General features: G+C 39.5%; 1 protein-coding gene across 1 annotated transcript in view; it reads right to left on the reverse strand.

Moving 5' to 3' along the window:
- The window catches only part of trip4 (thyroid hormone receptor interactor 4), an 87,047-nt gene that overhangs the window by 27,546 nt on the left and 32,884 nt on the right, over nt 1-26,617 (reverse strand). Inside the window, exon 12 of the mRNA XM_080884302.1 lies at nt 22,699-22,801. Within this exon, the coding sequence (XP_080740428.1) occupies nt 22,699-22,801 (103 nt within the window). The remainder of the gene's footprint in view (nt 1-22,698; nt 22,802-26,617) is intronic.

Here is a 26,617-nt window from a genome sequence, read left to right on the forward strand (position 1 = left end):
GGCATCACTGCTTAGAACTGGAAAAACTACTCCAAATGTGTCCATATATATAGAAGGAAAGACAAGACATAAAGATGTAGTTTAACAACATTATATTGACTGATATTTTTCAGTAGCCAACCTGACGGTGTTGGGTCAAATCCATTCCCAGCCATCAGTAATCAGGCTATTTCCACAGCTGAAGGAGGAAGATGCAGTCGTAACACCACTATAAGCAGGGGAGCTCAGCTGGAGTTGGTGTGTATGTCTTTTGTGTGTCTGTGAGAGTGTATATATATATATATATATATATGTGTCCTTTCCTAAAAGCTCAGGTGCTCTCAGGCGAAGTGTGAAGAGGCAGAGAGAGAAAGAGAGCGATAAAGACTTAAAAGCTCATACAGTGAAAAGCTGCAGAGCCAGTTGAAGCGAGAGAAAAAAAGTCACTTCCTTCCCTACTCCTGTAAGCTTAAGAGACCTCACTGCCACTGTTTCTACTAGAAGCTGACTCAAATCTCAAATCATACATCTTTCCATATTTGCCTCCGCTATCATCAAGCAATATACATTTTATTGGAGTTTTCTAAACCACAAACTCCCCTTAACCATCCACGTGTTTAGGTGTTCTTGGTCCCACAGCACAATAAATGAAATATTTTTCATTTCTGGACTGACATTTGATTAAATCACCCAATATGGAAGCATGGAAGATTATTTAGAGGTTAATAAAAGCTTAGTCACGTATTTGCTGGCTCTTTCATTGTCATGGTTGGCTGTGTGGCAGGCAGGCAAGCAGGAGTGGTGGATCCAAAATGCAGGACTCAGACACAGAAGTTCAACTTAAAGCGCAGCTTTATTGCTGGGAAAACCTCTTACTAAACTAAACTCACCAAAGGACAACAAAAACGCTGGTGGACTAAAACACTGAAGCAGAAATACTGAACTGGAGCTAGAGCTGGAAACAAAACACTGGTAACACGGAGGCAAAACACACACAGCTTGTTGAGGGTACGGCGCAACACTGACTCAGAGAAACACAGGGACTAAATACACTGGGAAGTAACGAGGAGAATGAGACACAGAAGGAGAGCACAGCTGGGGGAAATTAGAACTGATGAGACAAGCAAAGCAGGACGCATTCACATAAGACACGGACCTACAAAGTAAAACAGGAAGGATCACACAGAGACGCGAACTTGACACAGTGGAGACAGCAACTAAGAAAAACAGAAACATAAACCATAAGGCAGAGGACTCTAAGAACCGAGAGACACAGAGGGGAACTCAAACATGCAGACACAGACTTACACAGAACAGAGGGGACACAGAGAAACATGAAGGGCAAGGGATCGAAACTAGAAACCATAGAAACTCACACCAAGTACAATAATACAAAAATCACAAAGAACTAAAACGCTGGGTCAGGAGACCCAGGACCCTGACATTCATTATGTTAGAAAGATCTTTCTGAAGACTAGAACACGTTCACATATTCCATCTTTTATTTCCTTTCTACTCATTTTTTTACACCATTGCAAGCAGCAATTTTTCAACTAGCATGATACACATACACATCAATATCACAAAAAAAGAAAAAAGAAGACACATTAAATGATAAATGCCTACTATTAGGGCTCCAAATGCTCTAAGGGAATCTGTTATACTTTTTCTCTAATATATTATATCACAGTGTTAGATCTTCATATTAAATGTAGCCACAATTTCAAGTGACTAAGCTTGATATTTTATTGAATGTTTTTATTGAAAAGGTGTCAGATGAAAATGTGAAAACCATTTGAAATGGGTCACCTGTACTTATGGCCCATCAGTTCCAGTAGATTCAGCTGCCTATTACGCTGTCTAGTGACTTTAGTTTCAGTTTATTCATAATTTCCAGTCCTAGGTGTTAGAAAAAAAGATTTAAAACCCACTGTATACTCTATATTATCCATCAAATGACAGGCCAGCAGATTAAGTGACAAGCTAGGGAACATAGTGGAGACAGCCATTTCAAAAACAGAGTACCCCTGGGAGACCGGAGCATTTCCACATGAATGGCAAAGTGCTTTGATAACTGCTGGATGTGTATAAGCAACAGTTTGCTGACTCTAATTTTGACTGAATAAATGAAGAGAAAAACCACCATCGTAGGTTTAATGACAAACTAACAGCATAGAAGAGAAACTCACATTACTCCACAGACACACCACAGGAGTCGTGCACGACGCATACAGAAACAAAACTGACATCGATCAAGCTGTGCGAGTCCAAGGAGGCTTGAAGGCAAATATAATCAAATACAAGCAAAATCAATAGTCTTTTTACTCTGTTATTCTTCAGAAAAAGGGGTAAGATTAATCCTCCTTTCAAGCGCAGTCCGCAGACCATAATCCACTCGCTGCTACAATAATGTAAATGTACCATCGTACCCTCACTGCCACTATCTCCCTCCTTTCCTCTCTCGTTCTAGCGTACCCAGTACAAACATCCAGTTCATTACACTTTTGTTTTTAAGCCCTACACAACAATCAAAGAAAGAACAAAAAAATGAGATAAGACAATTTGGTCAGATCAACAAAAATGATATACTGGCTTTGCCAAAAGTGAGATTGTTGACAGTTTTTAACATTTAAACTGACATGAACAAGTCTAACAGATAAACTAAACACCACACTGATGTAAAACACACACACGCAGCATCTGGGTGCAATAAAGCAGGGCTGCACAATGAATCGATTGAAATCTTGATCACAATTTCGGCTTTCCACAGTAAAACGAACGTGATCGAGTGATGTTAAAAATGCGTGCTCCACCAAAAGACCGCAAAGCGAAAGCAAACCAAGCGCTTCATAAATCAGTGCCCGAACACGTGCCTGCATGCTCCAATCATAGCTGTTCCCTGCGGCGTGCATCTCCAAGTCTCCTGGACTAGTCTGTACGAGTAACGCTACGTTAAAAACACATTTATGCAACAAAATTGAAAAGCAATAAACATCTTTTTGTTACCAAAGTCAACAATGGTGACGAATAATTCTCGATCTGATTCTGATCCCAATACTGATTAAAATAATTGTGAGACTCATTAGGGCCATAATCATGGAGCCCAACAAAACAAGTGTTGAAAGTTTATTAGATAGTATTCCAATGCGATACTTAGTCCCTTGACTTTTCCCTCGACAGTTAGTGTTTATGTTATTCACCAACAGCAAACAATATATATCACAGTGTATAGCTCCTGTGGAAGAAGTTATGTTCCCAGGGAAATGGTATGCTGCTATTATCCCTTATATTGGGATTCTTTATTCATGAAATCATGGAGTTCACATGCTTTGTGTGTGCTCAGTATGGAGTAAAAGGAGATGCGTGCACTCACACTGAGAGGAAAAGGAGAACCTAGCGTTACTGTAAATAACAGCTATGGTCTAAAAACTCACACTGGGCTGAAATGACACTAGTGGATATAAATCCAGTGAATACATTAGCTTATTTTTAATTCATTTTGTCACGTCATAATTTATAATCTTATAAATAAATACCAGTTCAGTAAAATTGTGTTCTTGGATGTATTTATTTTACCTTATAAAGTCATGAAAATGATGTCTAAGTAAAGTCTGATATTGCTTTCCACATAAAGAATGACGTCCAGGCACAGTGAGGACTACAGCTTACTCATTTAAAACGTATCAGAGCTACAGTCAGTATGAGTAAATGTATCTGCATTAGATCAGAAGTGGAAAAAGCTGTATCAGTGCATCCCTATCTCAAATATGGCTCATTTGAAATGCACAAGCACAGTTTGGCAGAAGCATCTTTTACAGTCTTATGTGGTGCTTCACTGATTCATTGAGGGCTTTCAAGTGATTTATCTCTGTAACCAGCTGTAACTTTAGTACTGGTTTGGGAGAGTACAAGTGGAACATCATTTTACTGTCCAATCACGGTCCTAAGAAAGAACAATGTTTCTCTATCTAAGAACAATGTTTCTCTATCTATCTATTTATTTATTTATAAGGGGTGCAACGATACACAGAATTCAAAGGAGCTTGCAAAGAAAAGCGTCTGGACTTCTTTAAGTTGCTTGAAGACGTTTCACCTCTCATCCGAGAAGCTTCTTCAGTTCTAAGGTCAAATGGTGGAGAGTCCCAGATATAAACCTAGTGGGAGTAACCCCCCACAGAGGGACAAAAAGACCCCCTGATGATCCTCTAATCGCCTGAGCCAAGGTGTGAAACTGGGTGTGGGTCCCAATCAGCCAGAGTTTCGGGTGAGTTCATTGTGAAACCTGGCCCCACCACAATGAACACACCCGAAACTTTTTTGTCTGCTTCCACTTGTCTTTGTACTAGGATGATGTCGGAGTAAATGTGCAGTCATATTCGTTGTGTTCCCACTAGTGCTGTCAGCGTTAATCTGAAATGACGTTAACGCCACAACACTGCAAATCTCCGTTAACGAGCTACCACGGATCGCCCCGTGCGTGGGGCTGGACTGCGTCAACACATTAGCGAGCAAACTGCGCTAACGCAGTAGTTCCCATCAATGTAATTGAGCATTGCGTGGCACATCCGACATACTGTTTTACTTTTGTCCATGACGCGCTTACCTTCAGGGTCATACGTCACATGAAGACCAAAATAGTTCCCAAGTCCAGATCTGAATGAGGGTGGGGGAGGTTCAATTTGCCATGTTGCAACGAGCTTAGCTTCTATCTCGCTAGCTTGCGCTGCGCTCAGTGGATCTGCGCTCGACAGTGCAGCCTAGGCGGAGTAGTCGAACGCAGATCCACTGAGCTCTCAACACAGACAGCATCGTCAGAAGAAAAGTTGATAAAATAAATTACAAATTTTGTATTGTTCGATACATATGCGTACCGAACCGAAAGCACTGTATCGAACGGTTCAATATCGATACGAGTTGCACCCCTACTACTTATCTATCTATCTGTGTGTGAGATTTGAAACACACACAAAAGAAGTATCCTCTGTACTCTGGAACATGCAGCAGATTGCCATTGTTAGATTTTTCATGTCTGGCCAGAGAGCGCACACACAGCCAGCTCAGTAGAGTGAGCCACTTACAGTTGCTCAATAATCCATTTACTTGCATTTGCTGCTGCCATGACTGTAATTTCAATCACGCAGACACGAGGCAGATAAGTGGGGAGCTCACTACTGAAAGGTGCCTGGTGGTGACATGGGTTGAAATTAACCAGTGGTTCCTTGCTTGCTCGTCTGGCACGCCACAATGATGGGAACAGAAAGGCGTAAAATTTAGGTCAGAGCCTGGACTTCATTCATTCACAGTAACGGATGGATGGGAATACAAAGCTGCTAAACTTGCCAATGGAGCGATTCTTTACCTTACTTATTCCAGCAGACACCAAGGACACTGTAGAGATTTCTTCTCATTATAAACGGGCATACTTTAGTCTCCCTGAATAAACTATCAACCAATTTTAAGACTGAGAAATCATTCCCATTATTAATAATTTAGATTATGGATGTATGCTGGAGTTTTCAATGAGCCATTATTTCTTGTGTTGCATAAACAAAACGTTGGTACTGCACTTCCACACCTCATTACAAAACTGATCACTCAAGAGGTTGTAGATTTGGTGACCACTCTCATATCATGCGATGAGATCTAGTAAAAATTTACATGATGACAACATGTATGCAATAATATATTGCCAAGAGAATATTGCCTGTGTGGCATAGTGAGCCATAACACCACTGCACCGTGTTTCCAGGCAGCTTCTTTTCCCCACAAACCATTTCTTGCTGCCTCGCCTCATTAGCATTGCAAATAGCACCTAGAGCAAGAACAGCGATGGCAGCAGCAGCAGAGGAAATGGGACAGAATTAACAAATTATGTAAGAAGTGTGGAAAGGAATGAAGGAACAGAGTGTAGCAACAAGAAGGTGGGTGACAACGAGGAGGAGGTGGGAAGAGCATCTTACAAATCTGAATACACCTTAGACTTGACAGTCTGAGATGACATCCACTTTCACTGGTGCCATACCTCAATCTTGCTGAGATTAGACACCTTTCTGTACACTGCTTTTCTGCACAACAATAAAAGAAAGATGCACCAGCGCTCGCAGTGAGATTACGTAACAAACGACTTCTACAGAGTGGAGGATTTAGTCTGATGTTCTCTAATATTTACAGACAATTTAGAACTTCTTTCACGAGTACATAATGATTTAAACACATTTTCAAAGTCACATTATTGATTTACGATCGAGAAAAGAACAATATTTTATGCTACGGTGCCAGAGAACATCGCCTGAGAGCAGGAGCCTATTTCTCTGGGAGAAAAGACTCAAAGACTTGAAAGCGTTATTCCTGTAAGATGCTCATGTTTAGCTGCCATATGAATATGCCTGAAAAAGAAATTCTAGCAGCTATTAGGGTTAATACAACTGTACAAGCAACACACAAAAGGAATCAATAGATGTGGGAGTTGAATACATTAAGCAGACAAAACAAAAGCGACAATAAAAGACACCAACAAGATAAAAAGGTAAGTTGGAATGCAGCCTATAACCTGTTTATTGACACTTCCTCTGCTGTCAGACAAAAACAAAAAGAACACTTTGGTTTTTATGTTATACACCTACCTTATATGGACTTTTCATCGTCGCTGACTGAGAGTCTCCGCTGTTATTTAAGGTTGTATTATTTTCTCTACTTACCACTGAGTGCCTGTTTTGCTGTGTGTACTCCTCGAAACACACGAACCTCGAAAAGTAAAGATATCTCTAACTGTCAGAAGTACAATATCAAGGTCAGAGGTAACCAGAGCCAGTGCTGGTTATCTATTTGGAGATACGCACATGCATCACACTACTACTAAAAGTTTTGAACCACCCCTCATTTCTGGTCTTGAGCAATAGTTCTTCAACGATGTTGTTGTTGTACGTGACCATTTTCAGAAGAAAGTCTTTGTTAAGCAACTTAACACCCACCTACGAATAATTCAGGCATAAAACAGTCACCTAACTCAAAGGAAGAACTACTGTTGTGGTGTATCTTTAGTCACTTTGTTGCTTGCAGATTGTCACAAAAACATGAAATTTGTTCCCATTTCTTTAGCTGAATCTAAAAAAAGATCATGCAGTTTGACAGACACAAAATAGTATTGTTGCACCACCAAGTTGATTCCTAAAGCGCTATTAGCTAAAACAAAAACACTAAAAGAAAAAGAAGCTGCAGGCCTAAAAGCTACCTATACTAGATTAGTATCTAAAGGTTATGTCCTTAAAAAATGAAAAAAAAAATTGACACAGGACCTAAGAGATACATCTAACCCTTCAGTTGTATCTACTGTTGGTCTCAGTGAAAATGAAACATGGAGAAAAAGCTCCGGTATGCCCCCCCCCCCCCCCCCAAAAAAAATACAAGACCTTGAATGAAAATCAATGCCAATATGTCCTTTGGGGTAGTGAATCCAGAGGTCACATTTCTGGTTCAAACTCTCATTTTATGTATTTATGGTGAAGATCAAGACAAGTACAACAGTGAGCATCTACGTCCATCTGTAAAACACAGTGGAGGCTCTGCCATTGGGTTGCATTTTAGACAGTGGCGTTGGGGATGTTGTCAAAATTGATGCAATTATGAAAGCAGACAAAAGCTAACAGACTTTGATCCAAGTGCAATACCAAATTGGAATTGTCTGATTGGCAACGCCTTCATTTATCAGCATGATAATGATCTAAAACACCCTGCCAGTGCAGTAAAAGTATACCTCGGTAGACAATGGAACACTATTAGTCATGGATTGGCCTCCCCAATAATGTAACATTATTAAAAAAGAATAAAAAGGCAGACAACATCAAAAGAAGAGCTTTGAATGCCAATCAAGAAGCCTGGTAAACTAATCCTGAAGAGAACTTAAAGAAATGACAAGAAAATTGAATAAGAGTTCGAGCTGTGTTGAAGAAAAAAGATTCTACTAAATAGTGACTTTGAAGCTTGTTCGAATTGTACAAACTCTGTTTTTGTCTTAAATATTATATTTCCACATACTATTTCCTATTTTCTTGGTAAAATATATGGGTCAAGGCTTTTGTATACTACTGTGGATATATAAATATTATATTTTAAACACTATGAGCTGCAATCCTAAAGAGGCTATACTGCACAGGAAAAACACTGGCTGTGCTGAAGTGAGCTCATGTACTAGTGGGTAATGCACTCTGAGAAATGCTGTAATGAAACGGTATTGAAAACGAGGCCAGAAGGAAGAAAAGGCCAGGCCCTGATGTAAGTGTCACTACTCATCATCTGGTGTAGTCAAGGTCAGGACCCCATGTGGTCCCATGGTATTTCTGTTTCGCTTTTAAAGAAATGGCCAGAGAGAAAGATTGGTGCACCAAGATTGCTAGCCAAGGCTCCAGTTGATTGCCCTTTATTTCACTGACCTTGCTCAGAAAGCTCTCTTTTAACAGAGAGCTAAAACATTTCACGATAAAACCATTTTCAATAACTACGGCTGCTGAATGTTGGCGTTTCCTGAAATCTCTGCTTTCCTTTGCTCAGTCACTAGAAATAATACTAATGGAAAAAACCCCAAGCTTCATCAAAGATCTGACGGCAAAGGAAAACAGTAACAATGGTTTTAAATGTCAGCAAATATTTCTGTCTCTGCACTTATTATAATTGCTTGTGACATGTAATGAGGCAGGGTTCTCTCTGAATCAGTCTGCCAATTATGTGGCGTGAAAGCTGGTCTCCAGGTTTGTGTGGTGTGTCTAACAAAATGTGGAGGCCCCTCTCGCAGTGGGGGCCGGCTCGACTCGGATGCTTCTGCACCGTGGCCGCAACTGCTCAGCACTCAGTGGGGGTAACACAAGGAGCCCTATAGTGCGGTAATGCAATATTCATGGTGGGGTGTGAGCAGAGCAGTTAAACACAGCAGAGTTGTGAGAAGACCTTGCAGCCCTCTATCAGGGAGCAGCTGCAGCTCGGGCTTGTTCCCCTCTCCAAAGCCGATCCTCATGCTCAAGTATTGTGTCTTTCTTTCTCTGCCCTCCCCTGTTCCCTCTCTGCTGCCTCTCACTCAACCATTAATTTTTAATCACAACTTAAATGGCTGCCTTGGCTGCGGCTGTGGGGGCAGCGAGTCAAGGGCTCTTGCCTCTGGTTACAAAGTAGGAAATAAATTTGAAGAGATCAAGCTAAACATACATGGAGGGTGAGGACTGACTAGGGAGAAATGTAGAAGGAGGAAAGATATCAACTTGCTGCTGCCATTACAGCTTAATTAGAATTTCAACTCTTTCATCTTAGACTTTGCATTGCAACAGCTACAGGAAATTGAGATCAAATTAAGATAGAGAATTGGATATTTTTTCCTTTTTTGAAGGATTTTTGGAGGCCATGAGAAAGAATGAGAAGATGAAATGAGCGGATTTAGATAATATAAGACAGATATTTAGATCTGCCAAATAGCAGACACATGCTGATACCAGAGCTTAAAACAATGAATCGATTAACAAAAAATAATAATAAGCAACAACTGCATTACTCCAGCTAGTAAATTACAAATTTGCTTCTTCTCTTTGCAATATGCAATTTTAGACTGTGTGTTTTGGGGTTACGCAGTTTAAGCAAGCTCAAAATATCAATTAGGACGTGAGGAAATTCTAAGTGTTGTTTCATAGACACAACAAATTAGTTAGGTGTGATGATAATCAGAAAATAAACGCTCTCAGAAGCAGCAAAATGCAGAGAGTATAAAAATACCGCTCACAGCAGGAGTATATAAAGAGCTGAAGCACTTCTCCGTGAAGGACGAGGTTGTATCGATGTTGTCATGAGGTGGCAGCACTCAGGTTTTCCCCTGCATTATTTATTTTCCGTACTGGGGTGGTCTGACCCACTCTTATAATGAGAGCTAGAGTCACGGTCTGTTTGGAGTCCCGGGGCAACGGCGTGCAACCGTGTCCCTGGATCACTGCTCAACCACACAGGCCTCTACACAGCCACTGTTTGCTCAGACTTCACTTGGACTGTAAAAGTCAAGCCTTGTTGACACATCTGTGCCGTCTCTCCCCGAGGCTAATGGCTATTACATCTGTCTGCTTCTTTTCAGAGCGAGAGGAAAACTACAAGAATCAAATGCTTTTTCGAAAACAGGCAAAGTGAAAACAGTGACAGATGATGGAAAGCTGACAGCCGCCTCTGAGGGGAATTACCGCTGCTGATGTTTTCTCGCAAGCGCAGTCAGATGATCACATTAGTTAAGATGTGCTTTGAAAGAAATGTTGATAGCTCTGTAGCAGCAGAGTGTCAGTGTTTACACTAATACCACTGTGCTTTTCACAAGTCTGTCTTTACATTAATAGGTAACGCAATATTTCTCTCAAGGGCGCCTAACATAAACAAAACAATATAATAACATCTGGCTACAAAGTGCTGCAGGGAGACCCAGGATATTAACGCTGCTGTAAGACTATTATATAAACATTTAATAACACATACAGTTTACTCTTAAAAAGTACATTCCGTTTTTTATGCATTCATTTATTTGACAATATAAAAACCTCTTAACAAAATGGATTTCATAAGTCTGAAATTCCGTACATAGCAAACCTCCAGAATTTGGCATGAGTCGAAGTCGGATTGCATGTTCTCCCTGCGTCTGGGTGGGTTCTCTTCTGATTCTCCAGCTTCCTCCCACAGTCTAAAAACATGTCTAAAAACATGCCTGTTAGGTTAATTGATGACTCTAAATTGGCTGGAGTTGTGGGCGTGGGTGTGAATGACTGTTTGTCTCTCTGTGTTAGCCCTATCATAGACTGTTGACCTGTCCAGGGTGTACCCCACCTTTTACCCTTGATAGCTGGGATAGGATCCAGCCTCCCTGCAACCTAAACTGGAAAAAGCAATTAAGGAAATGGGTAAATTATATGCTATATGTGCACTTGGACCTACACTTATACGTGAATTGAAGTGCTTAGATTTTTTTTAATTACACAAAAACGAAGTATCCCTGTAATTCCATTACTTCAGACAGGCACGAGTAACCTAACTAACATCTTAAAGTGAATACGCAATTACAGCTATTTAAATGGAATCATTATTCATGCATAGAGCCTTATTAGGAGTGATTACTGACTCTTGACAACCATCAGCAATACTTCAGAGATCTTTCCTTTCTTCATTTAGCAGATTGACAGTTAATCCCGCTACCCAATTCGCTGATAGCGTTACAGCTTTGCTATTCTGACATGAAGGGGAAATAAAACACACAGTCAGCATTTGAACTGCCAGCATAATGGGACCGGCACAGTACAGACCAGTATCAGAGAGCATGCATAATATTCTAGCTAACATCCATAATTTTCTACTGCATGCCAGGAAGTTCCCTGACACACCACATTTGGATGCTATAATATTAATGTTAAAGTAGATCATTAATAAAAAAGTAGTCTGAAAATATACTTTTATGTGGGGCTTATTTTAAAAAATGGCTCAAGTTATTAAATATATATTGAGTTTCATCACCTCAAAAAGGGAAGTTTAATAAAGTAGAATTTTAAATGTTTTCAGGCTACTTCATTGATGAGATTACGACGTGTTTATACACCACTCTGGAATCATTAGATTATCAGTAGTTATTATTAATCTCTGGCTCTTTTCCAAAGTGGGTCTTTTATCCCGTCTTCAGCCCCTCACCCCCAGCTGGTCACAGCAGATGGCTGCCCCTCCCTGAGCTGGTTCTACTGGAGGTTCCTTTAAGTGAAAAGGGAGTTTTTCCTTCCTACTGTAGCCAAATGCTTGCTTAAAGGGGAGTGTTGAGTTTTAAATATATATATATATTTAAATAATTGAACTAAAACTGATTTCCCTTGACTCTCCCTTTACAGTGACCCCAATCAAACAAGCTTAATTTGACCACATCTCGCACAGCTGAATGTTCACTGTTGATGCTGTTATTGTGAAGCAAGGTCAACATCGGCAAACAGCTGAATACACTCATTAATTCTTCATGATTTATGATACATTACTAACTGGCTAAGATAAAATGGATCAGCTCTAATTTTAGACAGCGTTATTACAGTTCCTGTTATGTTCAAACTCATTTCTTCAAATGTTTTCTTTGACCGAAATGGCAACATCAAAATGTAAAAACACATAGCTGGGTAGGTAAACACTCACCAACAGCTTATTGGCCATGTCTAGTTTAACATCCTCACCTCGATCAGCTATTCGAACTGTGCAAATAATCCACCCATTGATCTTTAGTTCCTTAACTGACAAATAAACAAAATCAGGGCCGCAGCCCAACTGCAGTCTTGCTAACTAGCAGACCGCTCGTAATTACTTCAACACAAACACAGAGCCAAATGTGCGTGCACATACCTGCTCATGCACACACACACACACACACACACACACACACACACACACACACACACACACACACACACACACACACACACACACACACACAGGAGTAATCGCTCACTAATCAAGGACATTGATTACATCGCAAAACACATCTATCTGCACTCTACCCCCCATCCCCCACCGTGCTGACACAGATTGAAATGTGGGAATGAAAACACAAAACTGAGGGCACACAACATAAAGGTGGAGCTTAAATGGAGAAGAAGGCCAGATGTTTTAAACCGGTCTTTTGAATTATACATTTCACAATAAGTAATCTGTACTAGAGTGTTATATATTTACAATGCAGCTAGAAAAAGGTGCTATTAATGTATAGTGTGTTCACCAAGTAATATAAATGCTGCACACGAATGGAGACACAGAAGAAAGTGTGTTGAGTTTGCTGCTTTGTTAAGTCGATGAGTAGCCGCGTGTTTGAAACCCTGGATCTGGGTAGACTGTGCATAAATAATTAGCTGTGTTCTCTGTAAGCCGCAGGTAAGATTGAAACCAACTGTGTGATGAGCCAAGCAGCCATGTGAAAATTTTTTTTTTTTTCCCCTTCTCGCCTGGAAAAAAGTGAAGACTATTTGTAGCATTAAAATAATTTGGTTACAAAACCTCTAATTTGGAATTGAGTGTAAGGTACAAGTATTACTCTCCCGCCTGCCACGTACCTGATGAGAAAACTAATTTTTTTAAGTGTCACCCTCTCAGATACCATCAGAACTTGATCCAGAGATAATCTATAACTACTCGATGCATCTCGATGAAGGACACAGTGCAGTATATTCAAATGCCTTTATCACACAGACAAGGATACAAGCTGTTCAAACCAGTGCCACATATGGTGTGTTCACACATTCACTGTAAAGATTAAAATAACAGTAGCAATATGAATAAAAAAAAAACAGCCATATGAATTGTACAGAAAGGATGCTGCACACACAGCGACGTGACACTAAAGACAGCAGTAGCACGTCAAATGCTGACTGATATGTATTTTGTAACGGCGTCTGATAAAGGCAACAATGCTTGTTAAGATAAGAAAAGACAAATCTCTTGTTACAACAAAGAGCAATTTCTTTACACTGCCTTTTCACCCTTTAGTAAAATATAAAGCCAGAAGGTTTCATTACGAAGGGCAGCTGATAAAACCTCTGAGCTCAACTGCAATCAAATGCTACAAAGCTCCGAGGCAAAGCATGTCCTGCTGGGGCTACACAATATTTAAAAATGTTTTTTTTTTTTAAAATACGCTCTTAGTTAATTTTCCAAACCAAGATCTGGCTTCTACTTCAAAGCATCTTTTCCCTTACTCAACTCAGTGAAGGGAAACAAACATAGTAAAAAAATATTCAACATATCGTGTCTCAAAATGTAAAGACATCCTTTCAATATCCTGTCAGCACCAAGACGAATCGCTCGCTCTTTTCACTGGGGCTGGGCAATTAATCAAATAACTCCATTAATCAACATTATGACTTTCTAACCGACCTAATTTTACTCATGTCGATATATTCAATAAATTAAATCTTTCACGCAGGCAGTCAGCCAATCTGCAACTACTGTAGCTGCCTTATCGTGCCCAGTTAGTGTATCCTCATAACCTTTGTTAACTGGGGTGTAAAACAAATCTATTTAAGATACTAAGCCAAAATGTAAATAAATAAATACTTAGTTGGGCTCAAAGTCAATTTTGTTTTCTTATTGCACTGTAAAAATGTAAAAATATACACATTAAAACCCATTTTGTAGTGAATTATGTAACGGTTACATCACTGTAATATGGATTTTAGGTAAAATCTCCCATCACTATCACTGTAGTCTGTTAGGCTTTTGTAATATCATAATGTGCATAACAAGCATAACAATCAATCCCTGAAAGCTCATAAAGTTAAGAGGTGGCAAAAGATGCTCACCAAACTCAGTGCAGACCTACATGTCAAACATACGTGGAGGTCAGGTGAGTTTAGACGAGCAAAGAAAAAACGCGTAATCCTTTCCCAACACAAGTAAAAAAAGAAGGCCATGCTTCATTCTTCATACTGACTTGGATGCCAGCTAACACATTCCTCTGTGTGTAAAGTCTTGACTAAGTATAGTCTGGAAACGACTGATCGCAGAGCTTTCTGCCAGTGTTCATTTACTGAAACATCCCAATTTTAAAACAATGCAAAAACACATTGTTATTCATTCAGTTATTTACAGTTCCTAATTTAGCATGCAGGAGTGTTGTTACTGAATCTGTAAGGACAAGCAGATCTAGCATGGCAAAGTTTATTGCTTGGGGCTCTCTCTGGCTCCCATGTCTGTGTGCTCTGGTCTCTACTCAGCAGCTCAGCTCCCTCCTCTCTCTTCTCCTCTACTCTCCCCATTAACCGGCTGACAGATCAGTAATAAACACAGCCTGTCACCTTCAAGGCCTGCCTCTCATTTACTAGAGAACACATGAAACCCCACTTGCTCATTCCCTCTCTATCTCCCTCTCTCTCTTTTTTTTCCCTTCATCTGCTGGGCTCATTGGAGCTGAAACCCGATTTTTGGCCCCTGCAGCCTCCGAGGCAGCAAATTCTCTTCTGCACCCAGATAGTCCTGAGAAAGGCATGAATATTAAATGGAAAATCCATGAATAAATAACCAAACAAGGACTTCCGTTGCTCTAACCTCTTTCTGTCTCCCAGCAGTGGATGACAGAAGAAGAAGAACAGCACAAGGGAGAAACAGAAGAGAGAAAAAAAGAGAAAATCACGACTATCTCAAGAGAAAAGATGGACACTTGTTAGGTAATTTGCAATCCCATGGTGCAGTGATTTCACACTTAAAACAAAAACGGTAATCACAAGGTAACAGTGTAGCTGATGGTTAGTAGAACAAAATTAAGATGCAGTATTTTCTCAGGGTATATGTTGTGTGATTTCCATACTGAGTGATTATGGGCTATACATATTGCAAGAGCTCAATAATGTATGCACACAGAAAATTATAATCACACTGAAAGAAGAGCAGGAAGTGAGATGTTGAATGTTTAGCAAATAAATAATGAGAAATGTGTATTTTTGATGTGTAGTCCCCGGGCTTGTGGCTGTTACACAGAACATGTAAATATGGATTTCTTTGCTTTAAGCAATTCCCTCAAGAGTACTTAATAGGTTCTGCATTTTTTACAGAGCAACCTGGAGACAAATCATATGATAAACATGCAATGGAGCTACTACACAACAAAGTACTGTCTGTGTGTTACTGGGATATTATGCGTTTCTGTGGGATAGTGTTACATACACTGTTAATCGAAGTACCATCTCTAATACAATTCACTTAACTGAATATCAGAAGTAAAATAGTAGTTAAACTTATAATCTCAGCAACAACACTGGTGCAGCTGAGCTGTATTAACTTACTACGAATGGAAAGTCCTCTGCATAAAAAACCCAACTGATTACAGGCAGAGTAAACTGAGAAGCCTCAACTGTGTTGTGTTTTCTTCTAAAATAAAAGGCAACACGGGAGAGAAAAGGAATAAACAATAACCTGTGTTTTTGGCAGAGGTAAACTGATGGACTAATCATTATCCGAGCAGTGTTTTACTGTTTGCTAACAGCACGTGTGTTCAAGTAATTTAATTTTCCCTGCTGACAAAGAAATACCAAGTTAGACCTTTCCAAGAGTGATTAATGTAAGCTTATCTGAAACCACGAGTTACTCGAGACATCCAATAGGATCTAGTGCTACATCCAATCTAGGGAAACCGGTGGCTTGACATTGTGCTGCAAGCACAATTCTTCAGACAGGAAATAGCCTTACAAGCTCACTGCCTTTGAAAGGATTGCTTAAAAAAATAGTTTGCAATAATAATGCAAATACCAGGTCAGCTTGTCTGCAAACAGACAGTTTATGGACAAGTTGCACTGATTACAGCGTGTTAGCAATCTGTCTGGTGATCAGATGCAACTATTTGTCAATCAACTGGAAAGAATTCAGTGCGATCACTGGAAAACCACTGATTTTTCCTTATGAGAAGGTTGTTTCTCATAAGGAAAGGCAAAGGCATAACTAACAGTGGTATTATAATTATTAATAACATCTCTCAAGAGTGCATGTTTTCATCAGCATTCAACAATTTAAGTTAACATCTTTATCATAGTTTCTATCAATGGTCCACTGGAGAGAAAAATATTACTAAATACTTTGGCGAAATTGCTTTATTGTATAATGTCAGCATAAAAGTAATGCTGTGATATTATGCTTTCCAACTATTTAGAGGGCTTTTAAAAAAGATGAAAGAAAATGTTGGCGGAACTTCAGGCTTAAAGAAGAACTACACTGTCAACCTTGAGGTCCTCGGGGGGAAAAAAAGACTCCAGTTTCCAGCGATTTTCAGATTATATATGTCAATGAATTACACTACTTGAGATTCCATCGTGACCTGGTGTCGAAGCTGAATTTCTCATCTTGGCAATTATACCCTTGACTTCCTTTCTTGTCGTGAGAAACCTGAACAAAAGAGAGCTCTATTGTATCTGCTGGAGAGCCATCAGTGTGACTAATCTGTGCAGCAGAAGATAAGCTTTGTTCACAAAGTACTCAGTGGAGTCATATGTTCACAAGTTACTCTATGTTCAGTGGAAAGTGAATGAAGAGCTCTTTAAAAGCTGTTAAAGGACTATTATTTACATCTCTAATAAGGAACAATTGCATTTTGGTTCTGTACTGTCCAAAACACTGCATGTGGTTACAGAGATTCATTTGCATATGTAGCTTATGTGCAAATGAATTATTTCCATCATACAATACTAAGCAAAAGACTGGAACCTTCCCTCAATTCATATATTTTGCTAGAAAAAGGGAAACATGTGGGACATAACACAAAAACAAAGTTTATACAGTTCCAGCAAGCTTAAAAGTTAATATTTGAGTATTTAAGTTTAAGTAGTCTTCAGGAATAGTTCTCCAGGCTTCTTGTAGGACATTAAAAGCTCTTCTTTGTATGGCTGCCTTTTGTTCTGCCCTCTGTCAAGAAGATCTGATACCGCTTCAACGGTGCTCTGGGGAGGCCAATCCAGGACTGAGAGAAAAACAAACAGTGGGACACTATCAGGTATATTTTTACTGCATTGGCAGTTTGTTTGGGAACCAATGCCATCTTTTCAGATGGTATTTTATGGTGGATCATCTGTGTTCATAATTTCTGATGAGGCTTCAATAGATGGATCAACTCCAGAGCCAGATGCATGTCTCAGGTCCCGTGTCAGGTCTTTGCTGGATTGTTCCATAATTTTTAAGGACATGACTTTTAGATATTGTTCATATGCTGTTAATAGTTTTTACGTCGCCAATTCTTTTGTCCAGTTCGTCCAATTGTTTAAAGGACACCCTGCTGAGACATGTCAAGTGTTCATCCTGTTAGACCAAAAATACCATTTTAAGCCTGTCAAACTGTTTTATTTTTTTTCATTGACTCAACAAAAGAAATGGGAACAAATTATGTGTTTTTGCATCAGTGCCTAAAGACAGAAATTAAAATTGGTTTGTTGTTAGTTGCCTGTTATTTGCAGACACAACAGTGAATCGTACTTTAGTTAGATGCCTATTTCAAGTTTGAATGATTCATAGGTCAGTGTTAAGTGGAAAAACAAAAAATTACTGACTGAAAATGAAGTGAAAGAGCAGCCAATGTCCAAAGAATAACTGAAACACCTTCAGAAAGCCTTGAGAGCTACTGCTCAAGACCAATGCAATATAAATACTATATATTTTGCTTCTTTAAACCAAAGTACAAAGGAATGAGGGGTGGCTAAATACTTTTGCACAGTACTGTATAGTATGCTGAATAAAAGTCCAAGAATCCCAGTAGAACAAATACACACTGTAGCACAATCAGCCAGCGGTTCTTTGAAGAAAGCAAATTAATGCAAGATGGAAACACAAGGCATTCGCTGCCTGGAGCTAATGAATGATTCTGTACACTGATCCTCAACTGTTGCACTTCTAAATCATTGCTCAAGTCAGATGAATATAGGAATGCTTGTACATTTTTTTCTCTTATTTGAGAACTCTTAGACAAAGGCTTAAAGCCATGTGATTCACTCATGGAGCGTTACACTGGGAATGTACTCCTGCTTGAAAGCAACTGAATTTTACATTTTTGGATGCATCATAATAGGAAGGTCAACCCTGTATCTCATTACTTTGTTCTGCAAAAACTCAAGTAGCAGCTTCAGGCAGTCCAGTCAATATATCTGACAATATAAGACGTGATGGAGAGTTTAAGATAATAAAGGGCACAAACTACCTGTGCATGAAAGCAGGCAGACTAATAGTTCAGATCTCCAGCAGGCTACAGCACCTACGATTCTTAAATCAGTCTTGTTTGGTGGCTATTTGTGATGAATCCAACTGACTTGAGGTTCAGTTGCAGGAACACAGATTTCCTGCATGGATCCTTGAGTGCTACGAGATAATAAACTGTTCAGTGGCATTTGTTCTATTTCTTTTTATAATGCTGAAATACAGCCAGCTGTTATGACCCAGTGAACATTATGATTGCTTTTCACATCCTTTACTTTGTTTACGTCTGGGTTATTTTATGTAAGTGTTTAAGACAAGCCCCTGTCAGTTAATATTAGATTTATCAAGCATTGTATGGTTAAATGTCTTAAGTAGAGCGGCATATGGTCTGTGTTTTACTTTTCCAGCGCTGTGTACGTAGCCACTTCAGAGGATGTCAGGCTTAGAAAAAACATAGGGGAGAGAAGGTTATCTACATGAGGTATAGGAGAAGGAAATCTGGATTCATGTCACAGAGTCAAATAGCTTTCAAAACCCAAACGGACCTTCAGCTCACAAAGACGCACACATACAGATACAAATGTACACAGGATGTGACCATAAACCTTAATGCACATCCCTTATTACATGAGTGAGTCTTGACTGTACATCATTTTAAATGTCACAGACTCCTCCGCAGGGTAATGACTAATCAACTGAGTTTGCATCTCGTATTGCCATCACATACCAAGTAATGCAACTGGCTGCAGAAAAGGGCAGAATTCGATTCGATCTCAATCTCTGATTTGGGTATCGGCTATCGTATCCAATATCGTTCCTGTGTACAGTATTTGGATATGCTAGGTTTGCCCTAGCTTTTGCCATGTGGCCTGCAGATATGACAAATATCAGCATTTTAATCACATGAAATGTAGGCAAGAGCACAAAAATGACGAAGAACTAAATGACCACTGCCTGGTGAAAAAATCCTGTACGGCAATAAGATGATAATATTTAATTGTTTTAGCTGTCTTAATAGGATGGGATCACTACTGTTTCCATGAAAGGGACTATAGATGTTGCACATATATTTCAACATAAACCCTAACAGAGCCTGGCAGAAAATTTCAGCAGTTAATTCCTAAAAAATGGGAATCTTTAGAAAGAAAAGCAGCCTTTGCAAGCTGGCTGACATTCATTCAAGCTATATTTCCACAGTACTGATAGCAGAGTCCATCCATCAGTTTCAACAATTCATTTTTATATACAGAATGACACATTGCAGCACATTATAGTTTATTAGAAATAATTTTTAACCATTATGTAAGACAGCAGCAGCACTGCTGTTTGAAAAGCTGTTCATCCCTTTTCTTGCTCATTGTGATGAGGTGTGACATAGCCGGCAATAACAGTGACAAGCAGATCTTGTCAGCGTAAACTGCTTGAGGAGCAAAAAAATAAAAATACTAGTGCTAAACCCCGCCGACTAAGATGAGCGGCAATGACCTGACCCGTGAGATGTGGTGGGAATTGAGGTAGAAGAAGGGGCGAGAGAGCAAGAGCACGGCAGAGTGAAAAGCTAGCTGGTGACAGAAGGATAACACAAGTGGGACTGTGTAGGTCAAGATAACCAATTTAAAATACTGAGCTAACATGCACAGCTGGGAGCATCTTGTTACACTGAGTATAACATGAGCCAGTAATGTGTGGCTTTAATACTCTGTGTTGCAAACAAGGAGAAAATGTAATTAGGAGAGAGGTAAAGTGATCTTGTAAACGATGAAATAACTTTTGTGTACTTACATTTTGTTATTTGACATTATTTGATACTACCTGATGTTTGTGCCCCTTTTAGGTTATATTAATGTAAATAACTTATTGGGTCTTTGAAAATGATTTGAGATAAGGCAGATCAAGTGTGCTAATGTTCCTGGACTAAACAGTCATCAAACATCTGTGACTGTTTAGATAGTCTAGATATCGCAAATTAGGCGTTGGCTGGAACAAAGCAGGAAGGGACCTTGACGACAGACTATTACACTGTCAAATATCTCAGCAGGTAAAGACATGACGACATAAAATTAACCTAATAGACATTTCTTTATGGGTAACAGAATCGTAACGTCTTAAAACAGAGCACAGGTTAAGGGCTTGCTAAAGTGTGTGTCTTCTGTAAGAAGCAGGATGTGGTGATGGATTATTATTCAGACCTGCGACGTTCAGTGTTTGACACACACATCCAGTGACGGATGTTAAGGACGGAACAAATAAAATGGAAAAGACGCAGGCTGCTTTTTCTCTGAATAAAGCACAGCTTGGAGCAAAAGTTGCTTGAGTCAAATACTGTTAACAGCATGCAAAAAGGCCATTAAAGGAAACTGGGGCAAGCAAAAGACCTCAACAAGTTGCTGGCAGCTGCTGAAGACATCTTTCTAATGGAAAACAGTCACATTTGTGTTGAGCAGCAGAGGGAAATTCAAGGTAGTAAGATGGGATGAAGCTGAGAACAAACCTCGGCAGAATAAAACCAGAAAAAAAAACTGCAGCATGACCCAAAGAGGTCTGTTCAATCAAGACGTCCCAAAAATATCGATGAACTGAAAGATTTTTAGGACAAATATTCCTCCTCACTTTTGTGCAGGAAATATCTACATTATACAAATCTCTAAATCCAAGTCCTGACATGCTTTGGCCATTTTGTCATGACTGTCTTCTGAGTTTGGTTTCGTATCTTCTTGGACGAAGCTCAGGTTATATTTTATTAGCAATTTCAGACTGTTCACAAATGTGTGCATGCAGCTGTAGCAGGAAAAAAACTTGGCTCCAGGTACCGTTAAAATTAAGAAAATGAAATCTATTAGTGGTTATAATTTCCAGCAGGGAACTTTAACAAAGCCATATTTATTTATTCACCAATGAAAAGAAAACTGCTGATTCATAAACAACAACCTACAGTCAGTTTAAATAATGCAGAACCAGATTTTCCAATGTGCGTCTACATCAGCAAGCCTATAACAACGTGTCAGCACGTTTCGACCTTTTATTCAAGAGCATCAGTTTAGGTTCACTGAAATGTGAAAATTAAAATAAAAGAACAGGCGTACACGAGCCTTTTTCCACTTCACGTGGCAGGAAAGTGCGGAATTGTGAAAGACAAACAAAACAACCCCCAAAAAAGAGCTTTAAAAGTACTCAGTACAAAAAGTAGACTTTTAAAACCCTCCAGACCAGTAATAATTTCTTTAAGACCTGCTGACATCCTACTTAACAAGAATTTCATTTAATCCTTTGATGTTCAGGTCTGAGCTACACCTCCAAAGCCATTTTTAACTGCTCATTATGTTCACAAAAACCGAGACAAGGCGATCATATCCAGTTTTGTAGGGGAAGGGGGAGGGGGGGGGGGGTGGTGTCATGGCTCCTGCTACATTTTACCTCAAGAATCTCAAAAAGAATTCTCCGTCGATATCAAACGATCTGAGAGAGGCACAGCTGCATAAACAATCCTCTCAAGTCTTTAGAGGGTTTAGAAATATTAACAAAGGAGCTTGCAGGTACATCATTTTTGCAGTAGCAGCTATGGCAGCAGAGGGAAAATGTGTTTGAGCTCTCTTATAAATCACACAATACAGCAACAACATTGCACATCCAGACCTAGTTAGTCCCCCAGGCAACCTGACAGCAAAATCCTGTCTTTACAGATGGCTCTCAGAGAGAAACTGCGTGTGTGTGTGTGTGTGTGTGTGTGTGTGTGTGTGTGTGTGTGTGTGTGTGTGTGTGTGTGTGTGTGTGTGTGTGTGTGTGTGTGTGGGTGAGAGCTTTGTGTCCATGTGTGTAATTTTGTTTTTATTAATGACAATATAGTAGTTGTGAATTGTGTAGCATTATCACTTTCACCTGTCTTTTTTATGAATAGGTGTAAACATACATACTAAAGATGATTTTTTTTTTAAAAAGGAGAAGAAGAAGAAAAAAAGAAAGCAATTCTTAGTTAGCTCAGGCTAATTTCATCCACTCCACTTCCCCGGACATGAAAGAAGCAGGACTTACAGATCTTGTACTTCCCTTTCATGGGGAATTTCACGAGCAACTCCTGGGGGTTGGTGCAGATGAAGACGAATGGAGAAGCAGACTCCTCACAGGTATCAGGGAACTGCAGGGATGGTGGGGGGAGGGATAATGAAAAGAACAGTTTAGCATCGTCTTACACAGGACTAGCATGTCAATACTGTGCACAGAAAATATGTTGGCGCTCATGACAGCGTTACAGTTATGAATCATTCAGCGAGTCCCTGTTTATACGCCTACGTCGTGCAAACTGTCCTCCGTGCCTGATGTAATACTACGGGCCTGACAGCAACTGATAGTTATGAGTCTCGCTGGGTCTTATGCACTATAATTGCACAACTAATGATGCAGTCGCTAATGAGAGCAGCTGCAGCACTTGTGAGCAGTAAAGACGACTCAAAATATATGACAACCGGTAAGAAATTCCTTTTTCAGACGCAGTGTTGTGTGCACATACTATTCAACAGAAAATAATGAATATCAATTTAAAAAAAGAAAGAAAGAAAGGAACATGTATACAATGTTTGTGTTCATTTATTAATAAGGAGAACAAGGAATAATTCGAATTTCAAAATCAAACACATTCTTCCACATCTACAGAAATGCATCGAATTTAAAACACACCCATAACATATTTATCTGTCTCACATTCCTGTGTAAGAGTGGGCGTTTTACAGCCTATAAGTGACAGCAGCCCACAGCATACAGAGGCCAAGAGACAAGAGAAAACCTCTCTCTCTCCTTCTGTTATTGATTAGTCTCTCAGGTGAGAGTAGGGAATTGACTGACACAGTGACAAAGGAGTCATCTTTCCCATCACAGGCAGCCAACAGTTCTCAGCTCATCCAATTTCCTCCAGCACTATCAGATAGTGCCCATGATTGCATCTAGCCAGCCAGGAAGCAGCTCTTTTCATGACAGCATGCTTTTTCCTCCCCCCCTCTCTTATTCACAGCCTCTCTATCTCCCTCAAAGGAGCACTGAAGGTTGTGACAAATTTGGGGCTTTTAAAGGAAATCAACAGAGTCTGCAACCTATCTGTAAGGTCCCTGCAAACTGAGGACAGATGATAGAGATGCTTATTTCTGATTAAACCCCATGTCGACTTGAATCTCACTCACGGCTGAGTGATAAAATATGTAAACACTCCTGAAAGAGCCCCTTGATTGCTCCCTTCCTATGGCAAATGACACAGTGATTCCAATTAAATTAGATTCCCCCATTGGAAAATTCTCCTGACTGTCCTTGAACAAAATTATCTGTAATTTTGCAGGTTTTAAACAAGGCGGAGGGAACGAGGGGACGAGGTTGGAGATACATCAAAACCAACAATGGAAATTGTTGGTAGCTTATTCCTGTGTGCCAAAGACGTTCCTTCACTACCAGAAGCACAGGTGTTGGAGCTCATTTCTTTGATTTGTTTATGGGATGGCTTAGGCACATTCAGAACGTCTTGGTCTTGTGGTGTGAACTAGTAAACTTAAATGTGAAGCATACAGAAAAATAAAACAAAACCAAATGATAATAAATTATATTAATAAATAATAATGAGCAATTTTCATTAAAAAAAATCTCTATATATAAAATACCTACGGTTCCTTAATATGGAATATTAAATAGTGGATATAGGATGGTTGTAAATCATCATTCTTAGGGAAATTGAAATACATCACTAATGTGTAATTTGGCTACTGGACCAGGACTGTTTTCCAAACTCCATCTTTCTACTTTAGAAGATTTAGAAAACAGTCCTCCAATTAGAGTCTGCCCATACATCACTTTGCACACAACCACAAATAGTTATATAACAAATTAAAAGAGCAAAAACTTCAAACGCTGCACAGTTGGACTTCATCATATCCTTCGATACAGCTGAGTTCTGAAGTTAGGCGTTCCCTACGCTCATGCAACAACCTTACTAAGTGGGGTTTAAAAGATGGACGTAGCTACAGTGATGTCACTCCTGGGTTTCTGAAATTGTGTTCTTAGGCCTTGAGATAAGCGCTTCAGCCATCGCCATCTTGGTGATCAAAAAACTGAATATGATGAGGAGAGGAGGGTCTGACTGTGAACAAACAATCAATGAAAATTTGTAGGTGGGCCCACACACTTTTAAAATTAATTTTTTTACTGTCTATGACGGGATCAAAGTAAGCAACATTTCCCTACCAGTAGTGGTTAACACACTCACCTAACACATGGAAGATCCCTGTTTTGAGACTGGGAAGAGACACTGTTATATCAGGAAGTAAGCAGCAGCCAAAGGAAACTTCTTCTTAGTCTCAGTTAAATCCTGCCAAACTATTTTCCTGTAATGGTTCCATTGAGGAGACCAATTACAATTAAAGCTTTATGGTTGAATCGTCCATGTGAAAACAAAAGGCACCAAAAATCAGTATTGTCAGTTTTTTGGGTTTTCATATTCCTTTTGTTGTTTAGTTTTAGTTATAGTGTTATTGCATGTACGAAACTATTTGGACATGAAACTTTTAACTTCATAATTTTGTTCCCTTTGACATTTGTGAACATCAGAAAACAAATCACTCTAACTAGCTCCTCCAAGTCCAATATTTACGCCAATTTTAAAAAATTCAAGAAATGATTCTTAAACACATTAAAACCCTTGAAACATAAGAAGAGCCTTTTACACACCCTTCCCTCACTTTACACTTTTATACTTGCAAAATCCATTAAGTCTAGGCGACAGAGCTGCCTGGGTAGAGTGCAGGAGGCAGAACACAGGACAACCACTCACTAGCTGCAAACACAACAGACTTTAGCCTAGAGGCACGCTCTCATCTGTGCACATCAGTTACACGGACTACGAACTTGGCAGGTTAAAGGCCGTTTAATGTCTGACGGAGCTACATTAAACATTTGTGTTCATCAGGTTATTTCTGCAAGACTTTCATGGCTGCACTGCATGTGTGAAAATGGCTTAATACTGCAGCTTTTTACCAACAATACAAAGTTCCTTGAGATCACTTTTGTGAAATGCTGCTACAAAGACAAAAATAAAACTGTATAGAAGAAAGAGAGCGCATTCATCATGCTTGCAGTGGTCATTATCACATTAACAGGAAAACAAGCTCCAAAATCCTTCAATAATGGAGCCTGTGAAAGGTAGTCTTCCTCGCTATTCTAACATTGTTAACACACCACTTTCTCACACAGCAGATGCAAAGTACTGTGCAGGCACGCTGCTCTTTTTTGTCTGAGTAAGACTACAAGGAGCAATAATCTAAAAAAAAAATCACTTTAACAGCATGATGAACAATGTGACTTAGGCCACAAGTGAAAAGAGTTATCTCTGTGTATAAGTGGGCTGCCTGCAGCATAAGAAGCACATAAAAGAAAAACTATACTTGACTTCAACGCCTGTGAGAATATTCTGTGATCTTAGAATAATTACATAAGACGTGGCAGATAAAAGAAGAATATATCACAACTAAGAAGTGAGAGATAAAAATTGGGAATAAGAGAAGATTCAAAAGGAAGAAAGAAGCACAGAGGCATTTAAGATCATTACGGAAAAAAAAAAAAGAGAAATCTCTCGTTACACAAGATGGCTGTATTGTCAGTTGTACTCAAGGAAACAAAATGGTGGTGGTCTGAATTCAGATGAAACGAGCCTAGCTGCAGCCAGTGCTCGAGTGTGCTCATGTGAGACCCTGCCAGTTGCCTGCTCTTTCATCCTCCATTAGCTAATTAGCATTTAAAGCTGTTGAATGTGCTGCTTTGCCTCACTACCTCCCCCACTTAATTGTTTCCATTCCACGTTAATCAAAAGGGCACGAAACGTTGTGGTTGTGTGACAAGAAGGTTTTCTAAAGCCCTCCATATTCATCAGGAAGGATCTAATGTAGTCTGAGTGGACCTGCTTACAAGTACAATTAAAGTT

This window comes from Rhamphochromis sp. 'chilingali', assembly GCF_963969265.1.
Source record: "Rhamphochromis sp. 'chilingali' genome assembly, chromosome: 6".
NCBI lineage: Eukaryota > Metazoa > Chordata > Actinopteri > Cichliformes > Cichlidae > Rhamphochromis > Rhamphochromis sp. 'chilingali'.